This window comes from Gambusia affinis, linkage group LG23 (genome assembly GCF_019740435.1).
Source record: "Gambusia affinis linkage group LG23, SWU_Gaff_1.0, whole genome shotgun sequence".
Taxonomy (NCBI): domain Eukaryota; kingdom Metazoa; phylum Chordata; class Actinopteri; order Cyprinodontiformes; family Poeciliidae; genus Gambusia; species Gambusia affinis.
Window position 1 is genome coordinate 6,824,218 of NC_057890.1, and position 19,375 is coordinate 6,843,592.

A 19,375-nucleotide genomic window follows, 5' to 3' on the forward strand; every position below is an offset into this window, starting at 1 on the left:
CCATTTGCCTCAGTAAAGGGAAAACCTTCACTACAATGGAAGATAAACATAGTTTTTCTCGGTTATCCTTTTTTGAACCTCTTGAATTATGCAAGAGCTCCAAAAAATATATATATATTTGCAAAGTGGGAACGAGGAATTGCGTGTTGACTGTGCAAGAAAAAAAATATCCCCAAGTTAAGTTGAATCAATTAGACATCAATAATCCTGCTTTGAATATTTTTATTCAATGTTTGGGATGTCAGTATTCCTCACGAAAGGGGTACTCTGGATGATCAGCCCAACTGTTGAGTCAGTGAAAAGAAATATGAGTATTGTTTTTCAAAAAAAGGCAAAAATAGAAGCTTCATTAATAATGTACTTACAAGGGGAGTACCACAAAGCGAATGTTCTTGTTCAGCCCCTCGATCGCCTTAATCTCCTCCTCTGACAGAGAGAAGTCGAAAACCTGCAGTTTTGACAAATCAGCCAGAACTTAAATTTCTTGCATCTTGTTTTTAACCAGTTTGGAGTCGTCAATAAACAGGCCGCAATGCAAATCTACCTGGAAGTTGTCCTTTATGCGATCAAGGTTGAAGCTCTTCGGGATGACCACCACTCCTCTCTGCATGTTGAACCTAAGGCACACCTGCGCTGTGGTCTTTTTGTGCTTTTGGGCAATTGAGGTCAGAAGCTCGTCTTCTAACATCGGGGGACATTCTAAGTTTACCCTGTTTAAAAAAAAAAAGAAGATATACTATAAGACACCTGTTTCAAACGGTGTAAAGTAGGCATGTGGACGATAGATACTTGATTAATATCAATATATAATATGTCTGATGAAATATTCGATCGATTTCACCGCTCTCCGATCCGGCAGTGGCGATCTAGAACCGCACAGCATCATGGGAGATGTAGGCAGGGTAATGCTGTCGCTACTAACTTGATAGCTACAGTTAGAATGTGTTTCTCATCCCCACTTTATGAATGAAAATCTGTTCACTAATTTAAATATATCTATGGGGCGAGCTTAGTTTTCTTTTTTTTAATCATTTTATTTTAAATAATAATAATAATGAAAAGTTCTCACCACGATGGATCCCTATTTGTCCCAAGTGGGCTGTAACCAACAATCACGATGTTCTTCTCCCGACAGTATTCACGCAACTTTGGCTGTGTGAAATACGGGTGACATTCAACCTGTGTTCGAAAAAGCAAAAATACATTTTGTTTGGAAATGAGAAAATACTTTACTGAGTAACCCTGGTGTTAGACTGTCCACTTATTGACACTCAAGTATTTGTACTGCGGCTATTAGAGCAATGTACTTCCTCTACTTTTGAGTAATTCACAATTACTGCTTAATAATGAATTATAAACTGCTGAGAGCTTAATTAATGGCTATCTACTGGTTAATTACTAGTTATTTACAGTGTATATCACATAAAAGGGGGTTTATAATAAAATGGTACTGACTTGCCAATATATAGTGTTCTATATGGTACATGTTTGTTATTTAATTCTTTGTATATTCAGAAACAAGTTTGCTTCCTTTTTATCTTAATGTTTTATCAGAACAGCCGGCAGTATGCAAAGGTATAGTACCTGGCATTAGTAGTACATTGAATATGGACTTTTTCTTTTGTAACAGTTCAATGGGTGATTACTGTTTATTGCTGATTTTATTACTTATTTATACATTGGACAGATGGACGACAGGCGGACTCAGTGCAATAGCTGAGGTTGGTTGTATAGAGGGTGAAGATGAAGGGAGAGAGGACGGTCCCTTGTGGAGCCCCTGTGTTTCTGACAACACTCTGACACACAGTGTCACAAGCGCACAAACTGTGGTCTGCCGGTCAGATAGTCAACAATCCAGGACACGAAGAGAGGATCCACCGTCAGCTTCTCACCCATTAGAGCCGGACGGATGGTGTTGAATGCACTGGAGAAGTCAAAACAACATCGTTCTCACAGTGCTCGCAGGCTGATTCAGGTGACACGGTTGAGCAGGAAGACGATGGCTTCCTAAGTTCCAAGCTTGGGCTGGTCGGCAAACTGCAAGGATGTGGTTGGACCAGAGGCTGGAGCTTCTTCAGGACGAGTCCCTCCAGGGTCGGCGCCGTATGTAACCCTTGGAGTCACAAGGACGCTGTGTCTTCAACAGCGGAACAATGCAGGGTGTTTTCTACGTCACAGGGAGCCTCTGTAGGTGCTGGAGGACTCCACAGAGCTGGATGGCACAAACTTGTCAGGGTGGAGTTTCACCAGCTGTCTTCTAACATCTTCAGGGGCGATGTTTACCGTAGAGGTGGCCGGCTGAAGAGCGGAGGGAGGGTCATGGAGTAGAAGAGGAGGGAAGGAGGTTTGAAGGTGAGACTCAGAGATGAAGGACTCTGAGGAGGGAGAGGGGACAGTGGGTGGACAGCAGCAGTGGTATTTATGGAAGTGTAGGTGGGAGGTGCAGGGGCTGTGTGTCAAATATATTTAAAAACAGATTGAGTTCATTGGTCCTGTTGCCCTCAACTGCACTCTTGCCTGCTGACCTGAACCCTTTGATAGTCGCCTTATAAGAAGTCTCTTCTTGCTTCTTGTAAATAGAAACACGTGATCAGTGTTGCTGCTGTGCATGATGTCAATTGTCATTTTATCTCCAGAAGAGCATCTTATTTTATTTGAATGATGCAGGTAGCATGTGGTGGTTTCTGATATGGGCATGAGCACCAGGTCTTCAAATGCCCCAACCTCCCATCCACTCCTTGTTCTCACAACTGGAGAATCTGAACAGTGCCTAATGCAAACAAAGTGCCATTAACCCCCTGGTCAACAACTTTATGGGAGTTGGGGGACCTTGAAAGGCGGGGTACCAAACAGGCTAGAACCGCCCCTGACTATAGTGTAAAGTGCACAGAACAAATGCCTGTAGTGACTTGTTGATTTATGTTTTATCAACTATTTGCTTACTACTGGTTTCTTGTTGTTCATGAACCATTTATTAACTTATGAAGGATGTTTTTTTTTTGTTTCTATTAATTAAGACTATTATTATTTATTTTTCACAAATTATAAGGCAAGTTTTGGTAATTAGTTTTAGTCTAAAGCAGGCAGAAGCCAAATGATGGAACTGCATCTAATGGAGCATCTTATTACAGATTTTATACAGATTTACATCCTACTTGTAGCTGGTGCTCTATTCCTTATTTATTAACAATTTATTAATTATATTTGACATTTAATAACTCAACAATGTTTATGGCTTTATTTGAACTTTGCAGCTGTTGTGACAATGTCACCTTACAAGTTTTTAAAGCATAAGTAATGCTTTTCATTTATTACAGGTTTATTCACTATTTACTAGGCTTTTACAAGAGATTTTTATTTTTTTTAATCTGGCAATGCCCTAGTAACAGACAAGTATTATGTGATCTACCTTTGTCATTTCATTCTTCCCATCTTCAAAAATGTCAAACTATGTTATCAGTGCTTTGACGGAGTACCTGGTTTGTGACTGGCTTGTGTTTCAGCCCAGGTTTGTTAAGGATCAGCTCCAGCTGGCGCTTGTTGAAGTTCGATACGCCGATTGACTTTGCCAGCCCAGCATCCTTACAAGCTTCCATAGCCTGTACAAGACGTAAAGTAAATATTTTATAGAAACAAAAATCATGATGGCAAACTTCTTTGTTTGATATCAAACAAAGAAGTTTGACAACTTCTTTGACCTTGGATCTCTAACTTGCAAGTGCTATAAACTATTGTCTTTTACAGTCTCAAATTTGGACCATAAGTATGAATGAAACGTTTTAAATGAGAAGGATTTCTCACCTCCCATGTAGCACAGAGGTCTGTCTTGTGATAGGCACTCTTCCCATTCTCATCTACTGGGTAGAACGTATCTCCTGGCTTCAAAAATGAACAGAAACTTTCAATTTGGTAAGCGACAACTCACAAAGAAGATTTCTGACCCAATACATGTCACAAAACATGTTCCGAACCCTGAAAGCAGTGGGCATTTCTATAATGTACAAGTCCACATAATCCAGCTGTAATGCCTGCAGGGTTTTCTCCAAAGTGGGTCGTACCAACTCAGGGGGATGGAATGTGTTCCACAACTGTGAAAAATCATCGCGACACCCCAAAAAAAAAACACAAAAAAAAGGGTGTTAGTTGGTCAGTAGGTAATTTCTGTGACCATGAATGTGATCCTGAAGGTGGAAAATGTTCAACGGTCAATTCACAAACAGGCAAACCTTTCCACAGTAGAAGATCTCCTCTCTCTTTACAGTTCCATCTGCAATTTTCTCTCGAATTGCTTGACCTACTTCGTCTTCATTGCAATAGATCAAGGCTCCATCAATGTGTCTGTATCCTACCTCAATGGCCCGTTTGACAGCTGCCAAGGCGGTTCCTTTGGGAGTCTGTCAATAAATGGATCCTCCTTGAGTACACAGCCTTCAAGAAAACATCATGGTGTCAAACTGTCCGATAACATAACAATCTTACAGTTTGAGGATTCGAATAGGTACCCAGTCCAATCAAAGGTATGCTGTTTCCATCACTCAGAGGAATTGAATGTTTTTTGGGTGTCAGTGCCATATTTGACCAAAGGGTTTGATGAACACTGTATCTAGAGCTGCAGCCTTCAACGACGGTGTGCCAATCACACTAACTGTAGAGTAGTTTTTCTCCTCTTATGATCAAGCAAATAACTCCTCCCAGACAGGGCGGCCAGACAGCATTCCCTGCACAAACACACTTGATAAACTTGAAGTATCTGACACATTTTCTAAGCAGACGGGACACGCCCAGCTCGCATTGAACGTTCAGTCACCTGATTGTTGCCAGGAAGGTTCGCCGAGGGTCAAAATGAAATGAATGAAACTAAACGATGAAATTAAAATGAAAAAAAGAAAGAAAGGAAATTACTTTAACGTCCGCTGAGCGATGCTTGTGGACGTTCAGCGAACGTTAGTGGTCCGTTTGCTGACATTCACCAACCGGCAATTTGTTTAATTTCAGTTGGATTTTTACGTTCGCCGAACCTCAAACTCGACCTGTATTAATTACATTAAGGACTACCAAAGCAGAAGTAATTATAAATCTAATCTAATTTAATAATCTTAAATGATGACAGAAGGACAAAAAGTATAAAGCTATGTGGAAAGTTTTGTTTTTCAATGACAAAAAAAATTACAAAATAAAAAATCACACCAGCAAATCACACCAGAAAAAAAAACACTTTTCCTAATATATATATATATATATATATATATATATATATATATATATATATATATATATTTATTTTTCAAAACTATTGACAATATATAGGTTATTGTATCTTTATCACTTTCAAATGTCTCAGGAGATTTCGCAGAGAGAAACTAAGACCAGAACAACAAAGCTTGTCCAGAAACTTGCTCAATTAACTTAGTAAAGTAAAAAGTTACTACCCTCCTTGCTTAGAATAATATGCAGATAGGCAAATAAATGCCAGGGTAATAATTAGTAGCAAAATGGGCAATTAGCTGCATGACTAATATTGTACTTAAATTAGACCTAACGTTATATCTCCCAAATGCCTCTAGAGTTTGTTGGAAAATATGTCTGTGAGTCTTTCACATTTGGCAGCCTCCTGTACTAATGTCTTTCTTTCCTTTAATCTGTTTTTGTCGGTCTCTTATCGATTTTTGCCGGTTACCCGGCTTTGCCTACTTCTCCACCCCTCATAAACGTGTGTAAGAAATTGATTAATTTAAAGCAGCTGACTTTAATGCATAGTTTGTCCTTAATGGGACACCGTAGATGCAAAATCCAGCTGCGCCGTAGGGTTCAAGTACTGTGGTTCTGTTGTGATGGGAAATACGAAGATTTTTGGGGATCCGAATAAAATGGCTTCACTGAAAGAGCTCTTTCGTCGTTTCACACCCTTTTGTTAATGTGTATTCATACCATAATTGATACTGATTTAGTAGTTGTGCATTAATTCATACGAAGAATAATAATCCTATTCGGGACACAAAATTTTTTAACTATTTACAAAATGGAGATACATCATCGCCCATCACTTTTTACTGTAAAAATAAAAAAATAACACAATAAACAAATTGTCCCCTGATATTACTTAGTTTGATCTTGGATTTTGTTTGTCCTTTTAATTTGTGACCATTTACTTGGTTTTCTTTTCTTTATTTTAGAACCTTAGTAAGCAAGTAATTATAAACTTCAAAGAAAATGTTTCAAACCACTCATGTGGTCCCCGCCCTTAAAAGTCCAACGAGCACCGGCTTTCATCGTTCACCTCGAAGAGCCGGTATGTCAATCCGACTCGGCCACGAACGACACATAGCCAGTGTTTTGAGGAAAAAAAAGAAAGCACGGCGGTTAGCTGATTCCTAACGGACGTGTGAGCCGAAAATATCTTGCGTCTAACCTATTTCTTGTAGATATGGGACTATTGGATTCTCAGTGTTGCAGGTTAAAAGAAATAACCGCCACAAAGTGGAAATAGTGTTTTTGTCTAACGTTTATGCGTTTGAAGTAAGCTACATTGCTAATTTAGCTCTACAAACGAGCAGGAATAAGCTAACTCGTGCTGTTTCCTTTTTATTTTATGATTTACTATTTCAATTAATTCACGCAGGATTGAAAATGCCTCTATATGCAACGTTAGCTCACGCTTTCAACCCAAATGAGTGAAACAAAAGGCTATCTTTTCGATGCTAGGCGAAGGGCTAGCTACATTGATTAACCGGCTGGAGTTATTGTAACGCGACAGAAATGGATGAAAGTGCCGATAACGACGACCTCGTCATCATCGTGGAGAACGAGGCTGAAAGTTTGCCCGCAGGGGAAGAGAAGGTGAAACAGTTGGGCGCTTTCGGGCTCATGGACACATGTCCCATCTGCAAGCTGAGTTTCCACAACAGGGAGCCCAAACTGCTGCCGTGTCTGCACTCATTCTGCCGGAGGTGCCTGCCTCCCCCGTTGAGGAGCGCCGAACCGAGGCGGGACCCGCACGGTCCAGGTGATTATATTCACTCAACCGCAGAGACGGAGCTCAGTTTTATCACCGCTTAACTATGTGTTATGACAAGATATGTCCATTAATCTGCCTAACTTTGAAGCCAAAATGACAACATGACGTTGATGATCCACGGTGTAATCTCAATATTTCATTGAAAATCAAATTATTACTGGTGCGGTTTTACTCCAAACTGCTGTAACATATTGGATGTGATAGATAGTAAGTGGTGCATTAATGTAAAGTTGTAAAAATAAGTTCTGAGTATGTGGAGGCTGACGTTTTGAATCAAAATGAATCATTTTAGGACCTCAAATCACCACGCCTCACTCTGACGTAGGGAGTGAGCATTTATCATTTATTGTGTAAAATGTCTTTTAACAAAACTAAACCAACAGTTTACTGACAAATGCTGCTATTTTCTACACTGATTTTTCTACCAGAGCATCAATATTATATCAGTAAATCCAAAAACAGGATAAATGCAGTTAATGTGTGCAGTTTATGGATATAAAAAAAGACTTTAATAGAAATAAGGCATCCTGCTTATCTTAAATGAGAATGTTTTTAAAGAACAGTACCGTGTTTGTGGTGCAGTGAATGCTGTTCCATTCAGTCACGGGCAAAAAAACTGTTATATATAAATATTGTGTTAAAATTCTATGTCGTTGTCTGACATACGTGTTTGCAGTAGTATTGCTGGTTAAATAAACCCAATAATTCAATAATGTGTGTTTCCTGCTATAGTCGGTTCCATTCGGTGTCCGGTGTGCGGACAGGAATGCTGGGAGGTTGACGTGTTGGACAACTTCTTTGTCAAGGACTCCGCTGAGGTGCCCAGCAGCACGGTGGAGAAAACCAGCCAGGTTCTGCCTCAGAGCCCCTCACTCGCTCTTGACTGAGCGGATCATCTCGTAAAAAACAAATTCTTTGTGAATTGTGCGCCTTTTCCGCTCATCTTTTGTTTTTCCTCTACGTCCCTCTGCTTCCGCCAGGTGTGCATGAGCTGCGACGACAACACCGAGGCGACGGGCTATTGCGTGGAGTGCGTGGAGTTCCTGTGCTTGACGTGCATCGAGGCGCACCAGAGGGTGAAGTTCACCCGAGACCACACCATACGGCAGAAGGAGGAGATGTCTCCAGGTGGGGCATTTGTGTCCTTCATCCTTCTTGAAGTTTGCTCTTTTTAAGAAGGAATACACCGTCTGTTTTTTGGTTGTTGTTTTTTTTTTCTTTTGACTGGTTAATGTCAATATGGAGCAACAGCTAGGAGATATAAGCAAAACAAGCAAACACAGTATTTCTGTTTTTTATATTTTGATATTGATTAGATTTGCGATTCCTTTCATTGTATGATATATTACCGTCCAGTCGGCTTGGTTTCAACCCAAGCGGTGCACAACTATTCAAATTGTGCCTTTTGAATAGTTGTAAAAGTGTATTATTTATCTGCTGGTAACAGACATTTTGTTTCTCTGTGTGTAGCTGATTGTCATTTATCCAAGTTTGATTAAATAGTTGCTACTTTTCTTCTTTCCAATCTAGTAAAAATAATGATTATTTTAGCAGTTTATCATTCTATCGACTGTTCTGACGATTAATCAGAGAAAATAAATTGGTACACTCTGCAGTTTTTTTATTAAACCACTTAAGCTTAATAAGTGCATAAAACCTGCAAATAATTCAATTCCGTTTTCAAAGAACAAAAGTAAACATTTTATTGCCTAACATGCATAGCTTTCTTTTAGGACGTCCAATAAGATATGAAAAGTCTTCTTGACTTACTATCGATACAAGTGTAAAGCTGATGTGTCGATTCCTATTATTTTGATTAACAGACTAATAACTGGGTAGAAGAAAGTGCTTGATAGGAAATGTAAACCTTCCGGCTGCAAAGCTCCAATGTCTCTCATGATCGGATCCTCCTGTGTTCTCCTCCTCCTCAGAGGCTCTAGGCGTGTCCACGCAGAAGCCCGTCTTCTGCGACGTTCACAAGCAGGAGCCGCTGAAGCTGTTCTGCGAGACGTGCGACCGGCTCACGTGTCGAGACTGCCAGCTCCTCAAACACAAGGACCACAAGTAATATTGCTGAGGATTTAGCAGGAAGCGCTGATTTTTGCACGCGACATGCGCACCAAACCGTCAGGACAAATCATGACAGATGTTTTTTTAAAAAAAAACAACAAAAAAAACAACTCCTCTTGTCTCATCTTTTACACTCGTGTTGTTGTTTTCTTTTTGTGTCTAGCTACCAGTTTTTGGAGGATGCGTACAGGAACCATAAGCAGTATCTGGAAACCATGACGCTGCAGTTGCAGGAGAAGAGAAAAGCCATTGAAGAAGTGTCGAGCTGTATCAACTCCGGGTAACGTTCTGCAACACGGCTGGATTCAAACGCATCTTTGAAAGGATTCGTTTTGATTCACTGTGCTTGGGTTACAAGTGTTTGTAATATTGTTGCTACAGTTGGAATTTTTGACGTGAATTTAATCCCCATCAGCAGTCAGATATCACCTCTCGCAGCAAATTTGGGTTTTTCACAAAGTTCTAAATCTTTATTGTTTTTTTAAATAACCAAACTACACAAGATAAGTTTGATTTTTAGACTGAATTCTGCTTTTAAAGGTTGTTGAAGTTCAGAAAAGGAAAATGTGACAGAAAGAGGGAGCTATAGACCACTGACAGGTTTTAATAAAACACGTTAAACATAGAAGGAATTAATACAGAACTACTGAGCCAAAAGCTGAAGAAAAATAGGCTCCAATTTTCCTACAAATGTATGAATTAGCCAAAGAGGTTAAGGGATCGTTTGATGTGAAACAAAACCAGGCTAAATGTCCGCCTGCTGTTTTTCCCAATCTTGCCTTTTCTGCTCAAGGAAGCAGAAAAGACTTGATTAATTTTGAGGCTACGGTAGTCCTTAAAGTATCTACTTATTCTCGCTTTATTTATTTCAGTACAGCTGACAGTTTTAACCCTCATAAGATAATCATGAGGAGTCACTCAATTTGGATTCATAACACCCAATTCCCTCTCCGTCTCAACCTCCACAGACTGCAGCAAGTGGAGGAAAACCGGAAAGCTGTGACAAACGAAATAAAGAAGTCCATCTGTAACCTGATCATGGAGATCAACAGGAAGGGAAAGATCCTGATAAACCAGCTGGAGGTGTGTTTGCATTTCCCTTTGAGCTGCTTCCACCAGACGTCCTCTGGTGAGGTTTCAGTGAGCACCGCTCTCGCCCTCAGGCGCTGACTAAGGACCACGATTTGGCTCTGAAGAAGCAGCAGGATGACATCAACGCCCTGACGAGGCAGCTGGATCACGTGATCAGCTTCACCAAGTGGGCGACGGCGAGTCACAGCGGAACGGCTCTGCTGTACTGCAAGAGACTGGTAGGATTTCTGCCAGTAATGATTATTTTAGGCATCGATTATTTCTCCTTCTTTTTTTTTTTTTCAATGTAATTGGATAAAGGGCAAATAAACAAATAATTCAATTCCTTTTTAAAATGATAAATAATCATTTCACTACATAAAATGTACTGGCTTCATTCCTTTAATGAACGCTTGATCATTTGTAGCAAAGGATCCGTCTTCTACTAAGAAATACTTTACTTCTGACATCAACATGTGAAAAGCTCAAGAAAATATTATTACAGTGTAGGGCTGATCCGGTGATTATGTTTTTAATTAATAACTGGATAGTAAAAGCTACTTAATAGGATATATATATATATATACACCTTTTTAACAGATTTTGAACTAGGTAAAGCTAAAACTGCCCATTGAGGCAGATGTACAGGGAAAAAACAAATTCCATCTTAAATGCAGTTTTTTGTACAGTTTTGGCTGAATTACCGTTGTGCGTGTGTTGTTCTTTCAGAAAATTGATTTATTATTTTTATTTTTATTTTTTTCAGATTCTGTAAACTGTAACGACAAATCAATTGCTACAGTAAATTAGTTGACGATTACTGCAGTAATGAATTAATCACGACTGATCCAGTTAATCATTTCCGGCCTAATTTTCACCTGGAACATTTATTTAGTGGTAGGGAGAAATTGTGGTAAAAATACAAAATTATAATCAACCTGAATTTAGATGGGTGTTTTTTAGTTAGTTTTTCTTATTATTTATTTAGTTTTTTTGTCTTGTTGACCATTAATTGTGCTGGACCTTTGGGTTGTTTTAGATGGTCGTTCAGGGTTGCAGCTGAAAACTCTCCATCATGTCTGATCTCTACTTTTTAACATCCCCGTCTCTCCACCTCTCAGATCCTCTACCAGATCCACTACCTGATGAGAACGAGCTACAACCCGTCCATCGTCCCGCAGAGCTCCGTTCGCTTCCAGTGCCGGTCGGGCTTCTGGGCCTCAAACGTAGACCTCGGTACGTCTGTTTTCAGCCAATTTTTTTTTATTTTGGATTTTCCTCTGTTTTACTGTAGAGCCCAGCAGAGGCATAAAGTTACAGAAAACTAAACAGGAACTCAAGTTTACATATCAGTACATTCAGTTCTTTGTGAGGTCAAGTCATGTTTTTATGGGGGGGTTTTCTCATGGATGCATCCAGATCTAGTTTACAAGACATTTTGTTCTTTTATGTATGTGTGTCAGAATGTGTTGATCTCATCTGACCTACATGATGGTTGTTTTATTGTTATTGTTTTCAGCTACTCTTATCTTTTTTTGTTTCTGCGCTTTTGGGAACCAAACGGATTGAAAGGAAAACGCATCACAGAAGAAGTCGTTTTGAATTCCGTAGCAGTTTTTAAACTGGATTAGGATTGTTTTCATCACACATCTCACTCTTCAGTTGTGTGTTTTTTTTTTTTTACACAATATGCATATAAAAGCAAAACTGAGTGTAGAAAATTGTAGATTTTTTTTTTTCCACTCAAATTTCAAAGTAAAATAAATAAAAAGTGCTTTGTCAGTAATTTATTACACCTTTTTATCTTTGATCACAATTGGGGAAATGTTTTGTACTCGCATAATTATCCAAAGCCTAATAAAAGTGATAAATTATTTACACATTTACTTGTATTATAGAAGGGAAATATTCCTTCCTGTGGAAAAGCACTTGGAGACAGTAGAGAGAAAAACCTCCATTCCATCAGAATGGAAAAGGAAATAAAAAACCCCGAATGCGTGTTCTTCTGCAGCCGTCGTAGAAACAGGTTGGTGATTTCTCGTCATCGTCGTTTCCTTGCAGGTTCGCTGGTGGTCGAGCGATGTCCAGGGAGGCCACCCATCCCCAGCCATCAGCAGGGCCCCAGACTGGAGGCCCCGACCGGGGGTCTTTCCCTCGCAGCAGCACAGCAGCGACAAAGCACTCTAGCTCAGCTCCAAATGCAGGTAACATTATTTAATTGATTTTGTTTTTTTTTACCCATTTTAAATACTAGATTTTTACTAACCTGTTGAATCACCACCCCGTCCAAGGTTGACAAGCTCTCCCACCATCCTCAGAGGCAGCCCCCTCCTAACCACTGGTCCTGGTATCAGAATGTGAGGCTCCCAGCTCCTCCAGGCCCCCCTCCACCTACCAGACCCATCCATGGGGGGTCTTCTCCCTCCCAAGCTCCCCCCAGCTTGGTGCAGCCTGGACGGAGGTACGGGAACAGCCATCCAAACCCTCGGAGCCCTCCGGCGTCCATGATTCAGAGCCCAGGCTACGGAGCTTCACAGGTAATTTGTTGGATGTGTATTTGTACAGTTTCTCCCGAAATTATTCATGCCTCTTGAAGACGCTTTCAAATTTGTCAGAACACGCAGCCTTTAAAAGGTGATGCAGAAGGGAAATGATGCGTGGGTTTCAAAGTTGTTTGATGAGTAAAAATCTGAAAAGTGGCAACTTTTAGTCTTGCACACAACTAGGGTTGTACGATACGGGGTTGAAGTTTTATCGCAACATTTTGCAGTCTTAATGTGAGAACAATAAAAGCGACAGAACTATTTATTACTTATTTTATTGGTGACTGTCCGACTATGACTGTGTGTCACAGCAATTACAGCCCCACAAACACAAAAACTCCTCTTACTTAAAGTTATCATGCGATATCTTTAAAATGCCTCATTTTTGAATTTGTAAATGAGTCAGGGTTTATGTTTACCTCTTTCTTACTTAATTACATATAAAAATAAAAAAAAAAGACTAGTATTATATCGGACGATAAACTCATTTATTTTTTTGTATGTTTCTTGTAGTCTCTACGAGAACTAATCCACAGCTCCGCGTTCCCCCCTAAACCCATCGACATATCGCAGGGCGCTCCCCGCTTCCCGCAGCCTCTGTCTGCTCCCCAGGCCGCTCTGCACCAGGTTGGTAACGGGACCATCCGACGTGAACGTGAAAAGTATTAATTCAAGCTTTGATTAAAATAATAAAATAAAAATTTGTCCCTCAGAGATGCATGCCGGAGTCGTCCCTCCTAAAGAGGAGCGAAGGCGGTCTGCCCGTCCCGACCGTCAGCATCTCCGTCCCAAAACCCAGCATGGGTTTGGGCCTGGCAGCCGGAAGCTCAGAAAAAAGCAGCAGCTCGTTTGGTCATGTGACAGGTCTGTGCTTTTGTTTGCCAACTTTGTCTCAAGTTATTATAATTTTTTTTTATTGTTATTTTTATGTGACATCCAATTGTTTGAACGGCGCTTTCAGGTCAAGGAGGGCAGTACTCGCCGTTGGCAAAGCCGTCCTCTTCTGACAGAACCGCGGGGTAAGAAAGGATCGGACTGATCAGCAGTTTTCTGAGCAGAACTCAGAATCTTAGTGCATCTCTAATTTTCACTCTGAAGGTCATCGTCCTGGAGGTCAGCGCCTCCATCAGCCCCGGCGCCGAAGCGAAGAAGGAGGATGTCTCCGGGGCCCGTAATCGTCATCAAGGATGAACCCGAGGACGAGGACGAAGTCCGTTTTGTAAGCGAAGTGGCCCGATTCTTTCAAACCCAGAGGTAATTCCATCCCAGCTGTGCTGACGATGTGTTCTTTTTGTTGTTGTTGTTTTTGCCGTCCACAGGTGCAATCCAGCAGCGGGTCGAGCCTACCGGACAGCAGCACCGGCGCTCAGTCGGAGCCCCGGCCGCCGCCGAAGGGACTGGTGGCGTCCACCACCCCGGCGTCCACCTCCGTCAACCAGTGCAATCAGACCCAGTCGCAGCCCGACCCGGAAAAGAAACCGGTGCCAGAGGACGACCCCAACGAGGACTGGTGCGCCGTGTGTCAGAACGGCGGGGAGCTGCTCTGCTGCGACAAGTGCCCCAAAGTTTTCCACCTTTCCTGCCACATTCCGGCTCTGAACGAGTCGCCGAGGTGAGACTCGGATCAGCTTTTAAAAGAATCGAACTTTGTTTGCATTGGAGCCAAGTATGTGTATTTTTGGTTTTTTGGTCACTACATGAGGCTGTCGGCTCCAGTATGTGAACCAAGAGGTGACAGGTGGTTGACAGGTGGTTGACAGACAGTTGACAGGTAGTTGACAGTTGACAGGTAGTTGACAGGTAGTTGACAGGTAGTTGACAGGTAGTTGACAGTTGACAGGTAGTTGACAGGTAGTTGAACGCAGAAGGGCACACAAGTTTTTGACCGCTGTGACCGAGTCATTGTTCACACTGTTGCCGTGTATCGTGGAATAAATGGATTTTGTTCACAAATGGTTCATCTGACTGGAAAAATCTGGACTACAAGAAGATCTCTGGGATTTACTTTACACGCGATCAACAGGCACAACGTTAGTCGCTCAGCGCGTCATAACTAAGCAGCAACGGATCAACGCTTAACTACTGCAGTATTAAACTGGCTAGTACAATTGAATTGTCACCTTCAGTTATGTCTCAATCGAAAACATCAACAATTGGCATATTGGTTTTGAAAAGTTTTTGCTTATGAAAATTTTAATTGTGCTGCTTTTTGTTTTTCTATTCAACCCCGCTGAGATGGTTTAAGGGTAAATCTGTACCAGATGTGTATATTTTGTAGACACTCAAAAGTTTCTTTGTTAAATAAGAGAGCATCAAATGTGTGCAAAACTTTGTCTGCTAATGTCAAAAAGCACAATTTTACAACAGGGGCATTTCCATTAAATAAGAGACGCAATTAAAATCACACGTGAATATATTAGTTCACTCAATAAGTCATTTAAAAACAAGCTGCGCCATCATCATCATCCAACTACTTTGTGTTGTCTTCCTCGTAGTTTCCTCCACTAGTGACTGCTGGTTGTTGATCGCATGACTTGTGTGACGCAAAAAAAACCATCTCATGTTAGCATAAAAACCTCTGCATGTTGCAAAAAGGTTTTGGTGTCTGGTTGTTTTTCTGCGTTCATCCAGCAACTAAAAAAAAACCAGTCATAATTCCATTAAAAAATATTTGACAGCTGATGTTAAAGTTCTTTTTGTGGTGGAAGACTCTTTGTCCCAACGCTTGCAGCACACTTTTTGACATTGGCATTTTTCTGTGTCTTTCGCTCTCTTCAGCGGCGAGTGGTTTTGCTCTTTCTGTCGGGACCCAGAGTCACCAGAGATGGAGTACGACTGCGACAGAGGGCGTGGGCCGGGCTCCGAAAACTTCCCCTCTGTGGACAAAAGGGTATTTTAAACCCTCTACTACTTCCATTTTAACACTATCGCCCACTTCCTCCTATCAACCCATTAATGAAAAATATTCCCTTTTAGGATACTTAATAAAGGAGTGTCTCGTGACTGTGATGTTTTTCTTAATTCTAGAAATGTGAGCGACTGCTGCTCCGCTTGTTCAGTAACGACTTCAGCACAGACTTCCAGCAACCTGCGTCTCCATCGGTAACCCTCTGCGGTCGATATTCATGCAAATACCATTAGTATCAGTACTAGTATTCGTATTAATACTAGTATTAATGCCATCATCATCAAAAAAAAAGTCAGTCATTTGAATTTTTCTCTTACGCAACCCACTTCCTCCATTATTTTTTTAATTATTATTATAATAGTCACAGTTCTGATTCTGCCATTAATACTAGTATTAATGGCATTAATACTAGTATTAATACCATTAATACTAGTATTAATTCCATTAATACTAGTTCACTAATACTAATTAGTGTGAACGAATTCTAATGGATTCACATTACGGAATTTCATTGACACATCTGTTCGTCCAACCCACCATTTATCCAACCAAACTACCAAGCATCCTCCCATTTGTTTGTTCATCCATTCATTTGTCCATCTAACCAGCCATCTTTCTGTCAATCCATGTCATTTTTTTTCTATTTACTACATCAGGTCTTTTTTATCACTTTAGTTATATTTATGTTGAGGTGAGTTTCATTCATCCAACCAATCAACTCTCCATCCTTCCAGTCAAACCTTCATTTATCCATTCGTCCATCCATCCAACCAACCATCTAACCATTCATCCCACCATTTGTTCATCCATTCATCTGTCTGTCCATCAGTGAAACATCAGTCCCAAACAGAATGTGATTTTAGCTTAAGTTTGTCTCTTCATCTTTCTGTCCATCCTTTCATCCATCTACATAACCCAGTCATCCATCCCTTCATTTCCAGAGGCATGTGCTCTTCCGTCCAGAACTTTCTATCTGCTTTCAGCCCAATCAATTGGTCACTTCCATCCTCCTTCTGTCCACCTGTCCTGTTTTATTTATTTTTTTGTTATATTCAAAATCCATAGTGACTCGTTGTACTTGTGCTAAAAGTAAAAAGCGGTGGTTTACGCTACGTGACGGAGAAACCATGAGGAGAGTCGACCAGAAAGCAAGTGCAGCAGACCTGAGATGTCCTGCTTTTGTAGGAAACTCGGCGGTACAAGGAGTTAATAAAGACGCCGATGGATTTGACGATAGTGAAGAAAAAACTGCAGTCGAAGGAGGACGAGTGCTACGGAAGCCCGGAGGAGTTCGTTTCTGACGTCAGACTCATATTTTTCAACTGTGCCAAGTATTACAAGGTGGGTTTCCCTTCCAGTCCTCTGTTGCAAAAAAGTTAAATGCTACTTCCGTTCTTGTGTTTTTATTTATTTTTTTCTTCCTTAAACCTTAAAAAAGTTGCCCTCTACCTTTTTCAAGGCGACATCCGAGGTTGGGAGTGCCGGCTTGTACCTGGAGGATTACTTCGAGGAGCAGCTGAAGCTCGTCTACCCGGACAAGGTCTTCCCAGGAGGGAGAGAGGAGCAGATGATCCCTCCTTTAGAGGACGAGATCGAAGAAGAGGAGGAGCAGCCGACGGAGCCGAGCGCCGCCGCAGTGGAGGACAAGAAACCACAAAGCCCTGCAGGAGACGCAGACGGCGGAATGGTTCCTAAGGAAGAACCGATGGCTCCGGCAGAGAGCGAGAACCTGGAGGAAAGGAGCGAAGTGAGTCAAAAGGAGACAGAGGAAGGGACTGCAGACGTAGAGGGAGGCGTTCCTCCTGTAGACGAGGCGAAGCAAGATGAACGCGTCGATGGTGAGCAGGCGGAAAGCCGCCACTCTTGTGACACGGAAACTAAAGATGGCGGCGAGGACGAGAAGGCGCAGCCGCCTGCGGACGACGCCGAGGACACACCGGACACTTCGGAGAATCCAGCCTCGGAGCAGCAGGGATAGACAGACCCCCCGCAGACTCTAGCAGGATAGATCAGAGAAGTCTTCCAGAGTCATGGCCGTGGCGTCGGCCGCCACTAGATGCAATTAGATCCTTTTTATAACCCGTTCGAAGCAGAGCTGCTGCCGCTGCGTGGGACGGACTCTTAACGGCGGTTTGTGCTGCTGGTGAACAACAAAGAGAGTAAACAAACTCTGTTCTTTCGTATCTACGACGACTGTGAAAAGCACACACGCGTGAGCTTCTCTGTGGATCGTGTTTAAGTTATGAATTACTGTAAATACGTCTTAATAATGAAAGCACAGTTGCTGAAGTAGGGGGAAAAAAACGCCACGTTTGGACTTCTAATGCATGAAATATGCTCTAGATATCATAACCCATGCATTCTAGCCATTTTGGTTCAAGATGAACTCAATTGCAGTAGTATTTTTATTTATAGTATTAAAACATAAGTGTAGGATGGCTAAATACTGTAGATTTTGTACAATGTGGCATATGTACAATATACATATATATAAACACAAATGGCAACATTTGTTGCTAGTGCTGGTGAAGATCTAAACAAGCACTTTCATTGGAAGAGCATAATCTGTCATTATGAATGTTTGTTGTTTTTTTTAGAACAATGCAAACTTTATCTAACTGCATTCATTGATTGGGAAGAAACCCTTCAAGAAGAAATAAATTGATTCGGTTTCTTAAAAAAAAAGAGGATGAATATACCTTTGTTTCACGTCAAGCCAAAGTAAAAATCTGAAAATGGTATCAATTATATTTATATTAAATTATTATTATTGGGTCTCTTGATTTTGGTGAAAAAATATATTTTTTTAAAAGTACTTTAGACCTGAACAAAATTGGAAAAGAAGCTGATTGGTTGTTTCCCTTCACTCTGTGCTGCCACTTTCCCAAACTTCCAGTTTTTATCACAAAGAAGCCTCTTTTTTTTTTTCATAAATAAACAACAATCCTAAATTTTATTTGCAGGACTGTTATCGCTCCCAACACAAGAGATTTGATATTCAGTGCCTCAGTCACAATCAGTTTTCCAACCTTTGACCTTCAATGCTTCATTTTGATTAGATGGAGGGAAGTGTAATTTCTAGTATAAGTTCTAGCTTATGCATGAAAGCGGAGTCGTTTAGTCTACATCCCACTGAAAATGAAAAGTTTTATATTTTCAATATATTTTTTATGGATTTAAACAAACAATAATTATGAAGAGATGAGGAATATGTTGCGGAATGGAACATTATAGCAAAAGTTTACCTGTTCACATGGAAATGATGAAGGTATTATGCTGTTGGTGGAATCTGTGTAAAAATACATAGAAAGCGTACCATTAGCAAACTTATTGCTTATTATGTGATTATAACACATTTAGTCATAATTTCCCCTTTAAAATAAATATTTATGACATGTCGATTTATTGTGATATAAAATGACAATCTCATAATTTAGACCAATTTCAAGACACTGAGGTCAAAATTTTAACTTTAAAAGCCAGAATTATGACATTACGTCAAATTATTATGACTAAAAGTCAAAATGGTAACGTTGGAAGTAGAAATTATGGTTTTGTTTCTCAAATTTAAGAGATTGCAAGTTTTAATCGCTTTTTTCTTTCAATTGGTGGAAATGGGCTTCCGTAGATTTGTCAATTTATTATTATTATTATTTTTTGACTAAGTTAATAGTTTGTGTATTAAAATCCCATCAAAACAGTCGAAAGTGTGACAACACGCAAAGAAGGAAAAAGTGTTATGAATACTTTTGGAAGGCGCTGTGTTGT

At 40.6% G+C, this 19,375-nt stretch overlaps 2 protein-coding genes across 4 annotated transcripts; one reads left to right on the plus strand and one right to left on the minus strand.

Annotated features, from left to right (window-relative positions):
• Positions 1–205: 205 nt before the first annotated feature.
• LOC122826458 (aldo-keto reductase family 1 member D1-like) lies at positions 206–4,961 on the minus strand. The gene is made up of 10 exons (XM_044108339.1): positions 4,808–4,961; positions 4,480–4,718; positions 4,227–4,394; positions 3,972–4,088; positions 3,802–3,879; positions 3,477–3,599; positions 1,070–1,179; positions 545–710; positions 366–448; positions 206–284 (listed from the first exon to the last, which is right to left on the minus strand). Exons 2-10 carry the CDS (start codon positions 4,570–4,572, stop codon positions 242–244), a joined length of 981 nt encoding a protein of 326 aa, XP_043964274.1. The 5' UTR covers positions 4,573–4,718; positions 4,808–4,961; the 3' UTR covers positions 206–241.
• A 1,313-nt stretch (positions 4,962–6,274) lies between these two features.
• trim24 (tripartite motif containing 24) lies at positions 6,275–17,902 on the plus strand. Of its 3 annotated transcripts, none has more exons than XM_044108282.1 (19): positions 6,275–7,003; positions 7,748–7,866; positions 7,996–8,143; positions 8,947–9,079; positions 9,249–9,365; positions 10,054–10,168; positions 10,249–10,395; positions 11,278–11,392; positions 12,218–12,360; positions 12,475–12,693; positions 13,213–13,326; positions 13,413–13,563; positions 13,661–13,718; positions 13,798–13,918; positions 14,019–14,311; positions 15,478–15,589; positions 15,727–15,801; positions 16,793–16,948; positions 17,067–17,902. In XM_044108282.1, exons 1-19 carry the CDS (start codon positions 6,757–6,759, stop codon positions 17,583–17,585), a joined length of 3,102 nt encoding a protein of 1,033 aa, XP_043964217.1. In that variant the 5' UTR covers positions 6,275–6,756; the 3' UTR covers positions 17,586–17,902. The 3 variants fall into 3 exon arrangements, with proteins under 3 accessions (XP_043964217.1, XP_043964218.1, XP_043964215.1); XM_044108280.1 differs by having other exon boundaries at positions 6,276–7,003; positions 12,448–12,693; XM_044108283.1 differs by lacking the exon at positions 15,727–15,801 and having other exon boundaries at positions 12,448–12,693.
• The last annotated feature ends 1,473 nt before the right edge of the window (positions 17,903–19,375 follow it).

Coding starts and splice junctions, on each gene's coding strand:
- LOC122826458 (XM_044108339.1), bottom strand. CDS start 4,572: ATGGCACTGACACCCAAAAAACATTCAATTCCTCTGAGTGATGGAAAC. Junction 3,880..3,971: donor AAATGCCCACTGCTTTCAGG/GTTCGGAACATG, acceptor TCATTTTTGAAG/CCAGGAGATACGTTCTACCC. Junction 1,180..3,476: donor ACAAGCCAGTCACAAACCAG/GTACTCCGTCAA, acceptor TTTCGAACACAG/GTTGAATGTCACCCGTATTT.
- trim24 (XM_044108280.1), top strand. CDS start 6,757: ATGGATGAAAGTGCCGATAACGACGACCTCGTCATCATCGTGGAGAAC. Junction 12,361..12,447: donor TAGCTCAGCTCCAAATGCAG/GTAACATTATTT, acceptor ACCCCGTCCAAG/GTTGACAAGCTCTCCCACCA. Junction 12,694..13,212: donor CAGGCTACGGAGCTTCACAG/GTAATTTGTTGG, acceptor TGTTTCTTGTAG/TCTCTACGAGAACTAATCCA.